This window comes from Argentina silus (assembly GCF_951799395.1).
Source record: "Argentina silus genome assembly, chromosome: 3".
Classification (NCBI taxonomy): Eukaryota; Metazoa; Chordata; class Actinopteri; order Argentiniformes; family Argentinidae; genus Argentina; species Argentina silus.
Window position 1 is genome coordinate 6,165,739 of NC_139657.1, and position 11,732 is coordinate 6,177,470.

The 11,732-nt window shown below is 42.6% G+C and overlaps 1 protein-coding gene across 1 annotated transcript in view; it reads right to left on the minus strand.

Moving 5' to 3' along the window:
- Window positions 1-9,210: 9,210 nt before the first annotated feature.
- Window positions 9,211-11,732, minus strand: part of fxyd6 (FXYD domain containing ion transport regulator 6) — a gene marked incomplete at both ends in the record, with an annotated part of 4,207 nt that continues 1,685 nt past the window's right edge. Inside the window, 5 exons of the mRNA XM_083665700.1 lie at window positions 9,211-9,239; window positions 9,386-9,435; window positions 9,572-9,608; window positions 9,952-10,026; window positions 10,425-10,466. Of these exons, the coding sequence (XP_083521826.1) occupies window positions 9,211-9,239; window positions 9,386-9,435; window positions 9,572-9,608; window positions 9,952-10,026; window positions 10,425-10,466 (233 nt within the window). The remainder of the gene's footprint in view (window positions 9,240-9,385; window positions 9,436-9,571; window positions 9,609-9,951; window positions 10,027-10,424; window positions 10,467-11,732) is intronic.

The following is an 11,732-nucleotide window of genomic DNA, read 5'->3' on the forward strand; positions in this document are numbered from 1 at the left end:
GTCACCTGAACAGTTTCTTCCCCATTGCAATGAGGCTCACAAACAAACTCCCCCCATCCAACCCTGTCACACACACACACACACACACACACACACAATGCACTAACAGTGTAATTTATATCTATTTGAAATTATTCTAATTGATAGTGTACATGCCCCATACCGCACAGCCTACATAATTTATTATTTTACTGTTCTATTTTGTAAATCGGTAAATTAGTTTTTCCTATTTTGTTAATATTTGACTATTTTGTAATTTATTTGTTAATATTTTGCTTATATATTGTTTTTTATGTCCCATGCACTAACCTCACCAAGTCAATTTCCTCTATGTGCAAATATACTTACCAAATAAAAGAATCCTGATTCTGATTCTGATTCTGATGCCATGATAAAAGCATGGGTGATGTATCGGTGAGCCGATGTTAACTAAATGTTTTTTTTCTAAACTAAGTTACATACTCATGTAATGTACTGGATTTGTTAGTAATTAAATTGGCCTATTTGCAGGTCTAATTGAAACCTACAAACTGCAAGGTGGCCTACTGCCAGGTTCACATGACAAATGGGATAAAAAGCTTTTTTAAAATCATTATTAGGTCACAAACTCTGTAAGATAGACTAATGTATTCTATATGTTACATGCTTAAAACATAATTGCCTCTAATCTACAGTGCCTTCGGAAAGTATTCAGACGCTTTTACTTTTTCCACATTTTGTTGTGTTATAGACTTAAAGAATTTACCATCAATCCACACACAATACCCCAGAATGACAAAGTGAAAACACGTTTTTAGAAATTTCAGTTGTATTACTATGTCAAAATGTGGAAAAAGTGAAGGGGTCTGAATACTTCCCGAAGGCACTGTACATACTGCCATTAAACACAGTATTGCCGTCTTTCAGATCTGGCTTCATAGCCAATGCTGGTCTTTTGCTGCCTCCTCGTGGTGCTTGCTAAAGTACATGTAGTGATGGCTCAGTCCTTTGTTGTGGAAATGCTTGAAAAGGACAGGGTTTGAAGGTTACAGTGAAAACACATCACCTCTATGGTATTAAGGCCTAGATAGTAGTGACAGTCATAGTGCACTTCTGTACACTACAAACTACACTCGTAATGCCATTTGGTCAGTAGCCTGCTATATTTCAGCTCGAGTGGCAAATTTAAACAGCTTGATGTTGAACTTTCAAAATACTTTGTAATAAAGCAGGACTGCCCAAAGTGTGGCCCAAAATTAACGTTTTGGTTTGGCCTGCAAGAGGGTTGCTGAATTATCATAGAAACATGTCACTTGAAATGTTGGGTCTTTGGCAGCCCTGAAATAAACACACAACACACCACTGTCGATCTCCATTTTATCAATACAAAAGGAATGCAACATCACATATTACAGTCAACATCATAACGCCGAGTCTCCCAGTGTGTTCAGGCATCTGATTCATCCCCTGGTTTTGGCTGAAAGGCAACAGAGCAAAAAAGATGTGATTGATTCATTCAGGGGGAATTGAGTGATAAAGGGAACTGACAATTTGACAGGTTTGCTGAATCTTTAAAGTAAAAGAGACTGTTCAGTAATTGTCACGTCCATCATTGCCTTTAGGCAGAGACTGGATTTGTTAGTAAGACACCTTGATCTCAGTAGGACCTCCCCAGCCAAAATAAAGGTTTAATAAAGGTGAAGTAGGATCACTTGCATTTGCTTTGACTGAACACCTTTTGGTAACACCTTCTATGAGGCACGCACACATATAACACACTATCTCTTATTATAGGCATGTATGACGCCTTATAAGTCTTCATGATATATTGTAATATGCCATGTCTGTCTATAAGACTTTTTCTTTTAACTGATGGAAAATGGCTGATTATATAGCTGATCATTATGCGATGATATAACTTATATATAATGCAGGCATACTGCACTGTACATGCTTATAGCAATTATTATAATGCACTATGAACTCATTATAACTGCATGTTCTAAGTATAGTGCTAAAATCACCTTCCAATCACCTCATACTGTATAGTATTGTATAGCATCTAACATCTTTACTGATTCCTTTGAACTTCCTTTGAAACCGTATGATAGTCTACTCCTCTTTGTGTTCTCTTCCTGGTAAGTCCCCACATGTCCAGCAGATGGCACTAAAGCACTGTTTCCTAACAGCAACTTGCTCACTATTTTTTATAATCAAAATCCTAAAACACCTTCTTGTGTAGGGCCAACATGAATAGCAAATTGCTAAATATTGACAAACAGCATATATAGTATAGACTTCCATAGCATGTAGTGGAAGTGGTTTGGAGACGTGAGTTATATGAGAGGTTGAGAGAGCTAGACGTGGGTTTATGTGATGGGCTGGGTTTGAACCTGGGTCTCCAGCATGGAGGACACAAGCCGCTACCGCCAAGAGGACTTCCTCAAGGTCCAAGGGGGCGAGACTTCTAACATGACATACTGTAGGCTGGGAGGGCTACCTCGTCACAATTAGCGTGATTCTAGATCATCTCTGCTACTTTTACATGGATCTAGAGAGCAGCTCAGAAGACAGTAGAACACAGAGGGGTACACATGTATAATAGGTATGGCCATTTTGTAAGGAGGACTTGAGTAACAAGGAGAATGGCATTACAGTTCTACAAGTCCAGATCCATTGATTTGTGAATCCTCTGTGTGTGTGTGTGTGTGTGTGTGTGTGTGTGTGTGTGTTTGCGTGTGTGCATGCATTTGTGCGTGCATGCATGTTATGGAGATAGACGTGTGTGTTAGAGGAGTGATGTCAGACTCTTGTCTGACTTTCTCCTGCCATTTGGCTCGAGGACGTGTGTGTGTGTGTGTGTGTGTGTGTGTGTGTGTGTGTGCATGGCACATGTGTGGCCTTTGTTTTATTCTTTATCCCCTTCCCTTAGAGAGCCGTAGTTCTATATGTCACGCTCTGAATATGACAATGTTTAACATCAGTGAACTCACCTTGGGCTTGCCACACCGACGGATTTTGTTGCCTAAGGGGAGAGAGAGAGAGAGAGAGAGAGAGAGACATAGAGAGAGACAGAGAGAGAGAGACAGAGAGAGAGAGAGAGAGAGACATAGAGACAGAGAGAGAGAGAGAGAGACAGAGAGAGAGAGATAGATAGAGAGAGATAGTCGATGATTACTGATGATACACAGCCAGGGTACTTGCATCACTCCAGCCAGTGGTGAATGCTATTATTGAGACAGCTAAAGATGGGATCATCAGATAGCTTGTTCATTGTTGTTCTGGGAGAAAGTGGAGAAAAAAACTGACCTTTTTCATTTGACACTCCTGAAGGTTAATTTATGCTTTTTAGTGTGTCGATCGACTATCAATGCGATCTATGACGGCGAAATTCCAGGTGTGCAACTAGATGTCACAGTTGTCAATCAACAAAGCATAAATTAACCTTAAGTCTGTCTGTGAATTCATTGCAAGCCAATCTTTCAGAGTGCATATTTTATGGACAGACAGACAGACGGACGGACGGACGGACGGACGGACGGACGGACAGACAGACAGACAGACAGACAGACAGACAGACAGACAGACAGACACACACACACACACACACACACACAGACACACACATAGTCTGGCTGGCTGGGGACTCACCGGCCAGCAGGATGACGGACATGATCACGATGAGCCCGGCGAAAGTAAGACCGCCAACACGCAGGGTGTAATAATCTACAACACAGAGGACACACTCTTGTTTGCCCATATGCTCACCCATGGCAACTGTCTCTCTCTCTCTCTCTCTCTCTCTCTCTCTAACTGACTGTCAAATTAGTGAAATACTCTCCGTCAAATCATAAGTGGCCAATACATCAGTAAAACAAAATATATGTTCATATATCTTACCATAGACAAAGTCTGCATCAGGATCCATGTCAGCAGCTGAGGAGATAAGAGAGTAGAAAACAAAAACAAAAAAATATGTTTAGCGGAAATCATGTGCTCCCAACAGCCACTTAAACTTCCACTTCCACCATCCAAACTGCCACTCCAGAGTAGTCCAGCGTTTCATTCTAGCTTAATATTTACAGTTCTGTCCATGCCAACAGAATTGGCCTCAACTATGTATATGGCCTTGTAGATTTTTCTAGTGTTCCAATTCCAAATACCAGTGAATTGATCCGTGATACATAAACAATACTGTAACGAACGGCGGGGTAGAGCAGCTTGCCTTAAGCGGGTAACGGGCCTTACACAGGGTCGTTACAATACTGTATGTGTTCACTTGAACTGATTTAAGTTGAGGTAAACACCCCCACCGCCCACACCCTGTCGTACACCCACCTCCGACCCCCTTAGCTAATGCTAACAGACTGGTGTATAGATAGAAACCCGCGGGATGGCGTTCCGTAGGACAGACACTCCCCTTTGAGGTGACAAGTGACAACAAATGATCTTCTTATCATCATAATACAATTCATTAGATATACCGTAATTTCCGGACTATAAGCCGCTACTTTTTCCCCCACGCTTTGAACCTCGCGGCTTAAACAATGACGCGGCTAATTTATGGATTTTTCCCGCTTTCACGAGCTTCATGCCGCCAAAAAACTGAGCAAAAAACACATTATGTGACGGTGCTCAGTTTTTTGGCGGCATGAAGCTTTCATTAGACCAATGAAATTGGGTTAAGGTGAAACAATGTAACTGTTTAGATTAAATCGAGCGCGCTCAAACTTCCCATCATTCTGATTACGGTAGTCATTTTGAAAGCCAAAACAATCGCCACCGCAATGGAGTTTGAGGATTTTAGAGGTGGACCATCGTGGTGTCTCAGATTTATGAGACGTAAAGGCCTGTCCATCAGGGTACGGACGAGTCTGTGTCAGCAGCTCCCTCCCGACTACGAGGAAAAAGTTTCAAACTTCCGCAAATTCACTGATGCAAAGATAGCGGAGCATTCCATCGGCCCGCACGACATCATAAATATGGATGAGGTCGGTAGGCTTGGTAGGCTACTGTTTACCGCTGATCTTTTATTTTTGTTACAAGCCGTGTTTCGTTAAAGCCTATTTATTTTTGTTACAAGCCGTGTTTCGTTAAAGCCTGTGTAAAGTTCATTTGTTTCAATGTACCGGTAGGCACCTGCGGCTTATAGACATGTGCGGCTTATTTATGTTCAAAATAATTATTTTTTAAAAATTCAGTGGGTGCGGCTTATATTCAGGTGCGCTTAATAGTCCGGAAATTACGGTACTCAAAATGTAGGCTACCACAGTGAGTATACATAGCATTTGAGTATAGCCAGTACTGTGAGTAGTTAGCATAGGGAGACTGGCCCTATAGCCAGCACAGTGAGTAGTTAGCATAGGGAGACTGGCCCTATAGCCAGCACAGTGAGTAGTTAGCATAGGGAGACTGGCCCTATAGCCAGTACTGTGAGTAGTTAGCGTAGGGAGACTGGCCCTATAGCCAGCACAGTGAGTAGTTAGCATAGGGAGACTGGCCCTATAGCCAGCACAGTGAGTAGTTAGCATAGGGAGACTGGCCCTATAGCCAGCACAGTGAGCTCACGGCTCCATGTGGCTTTTGCCCTTTATGTAGCTAACAGAGGACACCAGCTTGGCCTACAGTTCATCAGCTGACAGGTTGAGGCATGACATTTACTGATAAACCTGTATGTGAAAAAGATAAACCCTTGGGCATGATTTCCATAGTGTTGATGTGATTTAAGACACCTGAAATGTAGTACGATCATTCAACGTGAACTATAACATGGAGGGTCAAAACGTTAGCTGTGCAGAAAAATGCTATTTGTGGATATTCTTTGAAAATCTGTATCCAACTTACCTCCAGCAGCAGACATCGTGCTTAGTCTGTGTGTGTGTGTGTGTGTGTGTCTGTCTGTTAGAATGGCAGCGCTAGAGGGGAAACAGTAAGAGAGAAACAAAGCTGAAAGCATGTCTGCAACAACATTGCTACATCCTAGTGATCCATTTGAGTGCATTGTGCTCAGAACATACGTTTGGGATTTGTCACAGACAAAGCTCATAGGGTGAAGTAGTCATATGTTACGCATTCTAAAACAGAAGTCATATGTTACACATTCTAAAACAGAAGTCATATGTTACATATTCTAAAACAGAAGTCATATGTTACATATTCTAAAACAGAAGTCATATGTTACATATTCTAGGTTTGGCTGGTTAGCCAATTTTATTATTTAGGTAAGTAAGTAATATGACCAAAAAGAAAATCGTTCATAGTTTGTTCTGAAACACATTGTCTCTTGGGTTTAGGGATTTAACATGGATTGTCTTTCAAGAATCACTCTTTTTAATAAACAAGGAGACTAGACTGAATGGTTTTATGCAGCTTTTATGAGAGACTGTTGACAAGGTAAGGAATTCTAGATCCCCAAACAAAACTTTGGACGTTTTCTCTCCTCCTTCTGTCAAATGAATTGCCTTTGAGAGGGTGAAGAGGGTAGAAGGGATATTGATCCTCTCACACACACACACACACACAAACACACACACACACACACACACACTCTCTGCACTACTCTTTTTATCTTAATCTCTAGGCCTTTAATCATTAACCTACATGGATTTTGAAAACTTCACTGCTTCCATTGTGTTCGGTCAGTACGAGATGTGAAAGTAAGTGTGTGTGTGTCTGTGTGTGTGTGTGTGTGTGTGTGTGTCTGTGTGTGTGTGTGTGTGTGTGTGTGTGTATTCATGTGCCACTTTCAATGCTTGAGTGCACAGAAAGAAATAACATTGCGAAAAGACAGTTACTCAGTACCAAATCACCACCTCAATTCATTAACCTTGAAACCCCCCTGGAGCCACCTCCGAAAGGACTTTCTTATGAGTGAAGAATACCTAGTTTAGTTTGAGGCCAAATACAGAAGCACAGCCTTTGAAATGTTTCCCTCAGTTCTAGACCTAATTGTGTCATATTTTATCGATACAAAAGTGCAGTGCGTCCTCTCAACTGGATGCACCCATGAATACAAATATCAGTGAAAAAATGCACAGTATATTACAGACAGCATAAGAATCATCTAATGATGGGACGGTAAATCTATCCTGTGAAATTGCAATATTTCCCTACGACTTACTTGACACAAACAATCTATCGATTGTATTAATGTACTAATGTACTAATAGCAGCTCTTGGCTTGACTCACCTGTCTTGCTGGGAGACTCCTCTTGGCCTTGTGAGATCCCTCTCGGCTGTGGGTGTCCTCCTGTCTGTCCCTTTGGCCAGGTGCTGTCCAGACACCTCCCACTAAATTTACCCCAACTCATGGGTGGAGTTGCCCCTAGACACTGATCCAGAATCAGCTTCACATCCCCAACATCCAAACCGTAATCATTAAGAGAGGAAAACTAAATAACTGACTCAGAATCAGTGCCTAGCGTTACCTTCAATCTACTGCATTATGCTCCACCTATCTTGACTCTGACCACTATAACTACAAAGCCTGCCCCTCCCTATCAGCCAGCCATTCACACATTTATAGGCCCATAAAATGTGGCCTTTGGACGTGACAATGCGTAGAAATGTCAACCTTTGGAATCATTGAGGCAAGGCGAACACATTACTAAGGCTAACCTGGCTATTAGGGAACCATTTTGTTTCGTGACCTACCTTTGAAGTCTGTGTACTGGCATACGACCTTCAGTGACATTGAGCTCTGAATCTGGGCATGTTGCTTGCGTTGCCTTTGTGCTGTGGGAACATCACACTGATGAGCGTTGAATGACAAGTGAGGTTTGGTTGATGGCAAACATTCTCCGTGAACTATTCAAGTGAACAAAGACGTCAAGTTACAACATCAAGTAAAGTTAGACATTTTATTCACATGTTAAAAGCACAAAATGCTGCTATACAATACAGCCTCATGCACAGAATGAACAGAGTAGCTATTTGTTGTCATGACTGTGTTATTTTAAACAATGATACTCAGCATAAAGACTCCATATAGTAATTGCGTGACATAAGCTTAAACCGACATTTGATACAGAACAAACAAGCTTTTCCTTTATCTGTTCGCTTCTATAACTAGTACTCTGGCACGTTTAGTATGTGAGCTGTAAACACACACAGGCACGCACGCACGCACGCACGCCGCACACACACACACGCACGCACGCACACACACATCCACTCACTCAAAGGCCCACTCGTTCATGAACAAAAATGCACGATCATACAAAAACCGTGAGACACCATTGGTTGACAGACTGGCTGCATGCCTCTAAACAAAATGATAAAGAACACAGGTTTGCGGCACTAGTGTTGATGTGGGAGCTGTCCAATCCTAGTCTGCCTTTGGGGGGCTAAATCACCCAATTCAGCCAATGACAGAGCAGGATACTTCAGTAGATGGCTGTGCAGGACAAGGCAGTGAGACAGCTGATGCAGAGACTCAGATAGTGATCCAGTAGTTACCTCGGATGCATTCTTGTGCTTGGTCAGTAAACTGTGGCGGTTGGATTGTCATGTATAAGGCGCTAAACAGTCACACGTACACACACACGCACGGGGACACACACACGCACACACACACACAGCATCCAAAGTCATGTAACCACGCAGGCATACATAGATCTAAATATATAATAAATAGCTATATACTGTGTGTGTATGCTATCTATACGAATATAATAGGTGTATATTTCATATAACCTAAATGTGATAAACAATACTGAAGACAAGAGTTACAAGAGTGGTAGTAATAACAGCAACAACAACAACAACTCATAAACAAAACAACAAACGGTAACCTCTAATACAGAGCATAATCTAAACACAAACAACAACAACAACAAATATTCTTGACATTTCCGTTGGTAAGAACCGTGGGTCAAAGACAATCTGCACAGAGTGGCCACTGGCTAAGACAACAAACTGGAGACAGACTGTTTCAAAAAGGCACGGTTACAGACAAGTAGCACTGGGAGACTGATACGGCCACTGAGCACAGAACAATACACTAGAGGTTTATTTACATGTTACGTACCCACCAAAATCCCCCACCCCCCTTCCTTTTCTATCATCCTATAGTCTTATAATATGCTTTTTCATCCTCATCTTTATCGTCAGCATCATCTTCAGCGCCATCATCCTCATGGTCATTGTGTTGGTCGGTAGGCGGTGGTTTTTAGTCGTAGATATGATTGCTAACCCCTCGGGTGAGGGGGCGGGCAGTCCAGTTTGATTGGCTCAGTTTTCAGCCTTTGGGGTTTCCTTGGCTGAGTCTTAGAAAGGGTTAAAAGGCACTTTAGTTCATGGAAATCTAATCAAGTTTGCGGTAGTCATTACAAATTACAGTCCATTACAGAACCCATTGTCATAAGGAGATGTGTGTCTCTGGTGGAAACATAGGGGAACCACTCACCCTTGGAGACAATCAGGTTCTCCGCCTGTGCCTCCTCGCCCCCAGGGGCCCTGTGATGATAGAAGGTTGTCATGGTGAGAGATGAGATGAGGAACACAGACATGGGTACACAACTCAGAAGAACGAGAAAAGAACACAAACAGAGAAGAGAAATCTGATCTGCCAATCTGAGGGTTTCTCACTCACCTGGGCTTCTGGTTCAAACTGCAACGGCATCTTCGGCCTAGAATGTAAAAAAAAAAAATATATATATATATATTATTTGAATCAGCAATCAAAACAGACAGGGCCTCATTTCCCAATAGTTTCCCAATACCGTATTGCTGTATGAGAGGTCTGAGGCATTTGTTCATTTACGAGCATTTTCAAGTGCAACGTTAATAAGGGTTTTTGGGAAAACCGCCCAAAAAATAACGATGCACTTACGATGCACTAAAGTAGCCTCTAACAATTAACGTAGCTTTTGGGAAACAAGCTCCTGGCAATTACACACACACACACATACACACACGCACGCCGCACACATGCACACACTCATCGTAAGGAACAGTAACAGCGAGCCTTACTGAGGATGAGGAGAATGCCCAGTGTGAAGAGCACCACGGCAAACACCATTCCTGCGATCCTCAGGCTCTCATAGTCTAGAGAGAGAGAGAGAGAGAGAGAGAGAGAGAGAGAGAGAGAGAGAGAGAGAGAAAGAGAGAGAGAGAGAGTGAGAGAGAGAGAGAGAGAGAGAAAGAGAGAGAGAGATAGAGATAGAGAGAAAGAGAGAGAGAGAAAGAGAGAGAGAAGAAGAAAGGCCATTTATTCCATCAGCTACGGTAGGCCCTAATGCTGCATTCAAGTGCTATCCTGAAAAAATTCGGAGACAGCTCAGAGAGAGGGGAAACAATGAGATCTCAAAATAACACAAGTTGCTCTTTCGGAAATGTCCGATAATTATCCTATTTTCCAAGGAGCACTTGAATCCAGCCTTGCAGCATGTCATTGTGAGTTGATGGTAGTAGGGACACACATGTGCTAACAGATCCATACTTACCATACACAAATGGATCCACCTCCTTCTCCTTCTCCTTACCATCTGGCAGACATACAGAAAACAGAGCAATGAGGACATAGAATAGGTTAGTCCTCCTCAAGCATACCTCTAGCAGGGTGACTACCGATGCTGTAGATTATGGTCAAAATTAACATTTATGGAACTGCAAATCCAGTATAACCAGGGATGTAGTGGTGAAGAGGAAAAAAAGAGAAGGCGGGTAACCTGAACACCATGGATTTAATTGGTGGGTAAAGCCTTAGGGGGGGGTGGGGGGGAGGGGGGTGGGGGGTAACCTGAACACCATGGACTGAATTGGTGGGTAAAGCCTTAGGGGGCGGTGGGGGGGAGGGGGGTGGGGGGTAACCTGAACACCATGGACTGAATTGGTGGGTAAAGCCTTAGGGGGCGGTGGGGGGGAGGGGGGTGGGGGGTAACCTGAACACCATGGACTGAATTGGTGGGTAAAGCCTTAGGGGGCGGTGGGGGGGAGGGGGGTGGGGGTATACTCACCCTGAGCACTAGTGTCTGCCACGGCTGTGGGTGTGAGGGAGAGAGAGACAAAGAGAGAGAGAGAGAGAGACAGAGAAAGAGAGAGAGAGACAAAGAGAGAGAGAGACAGAGAGAGGAGGCATACAGTGTGAGCAGAGACAGAGGGATAGAGACAGACAGGGACAGTTGAGGTGAGAATGAGGGAGAGAGAAATAATTTGAACAAGTCAAATGAAAGTACGCAGAAAGACAAGGGGTATGCTGAGTACTCATTTTACAAATACGATCATCACCTGATCATATTTCTCCGTAATCTGAGAGGATTCCTTTCTATCTCAGAATGATAATAAGTGTCTGACTAACTTGTGCAGCTCTGACAGAGCTAATGGCATTCTAAACCACCCGATCCATCATTTTAAGCATTTAATCTTGCACTCCTGGTAGTTCATTCACAACGTTCATCCAATTGTCAGTATCAAATCCTAATAAATGGAAATGAGTATTGGTATGAGTATAACAATATTAATAATTGTCCCAGTCGACCCTAATTGTTACTGACAAAAGGAGGGTAGAAAAGGAAGGATACAGTCTGAGAGTGTTTTTGTGTAATTGTGGTGAAAGAATCAATAGGATAGTCTGATTGACAGACAGAACAAAAGAAAGATATTGCACGATATTGCAAGATACAAACAAATGAATAGCATTGGACCTGAGTGAAATCATCACCATGGGCTCTAAATTAACGGCGTAAAAACCAGTCTATGCGAAACATGGGCATTGGCAGGGTGCTAGGGGGTCTAAAGTATTATATGCTTTT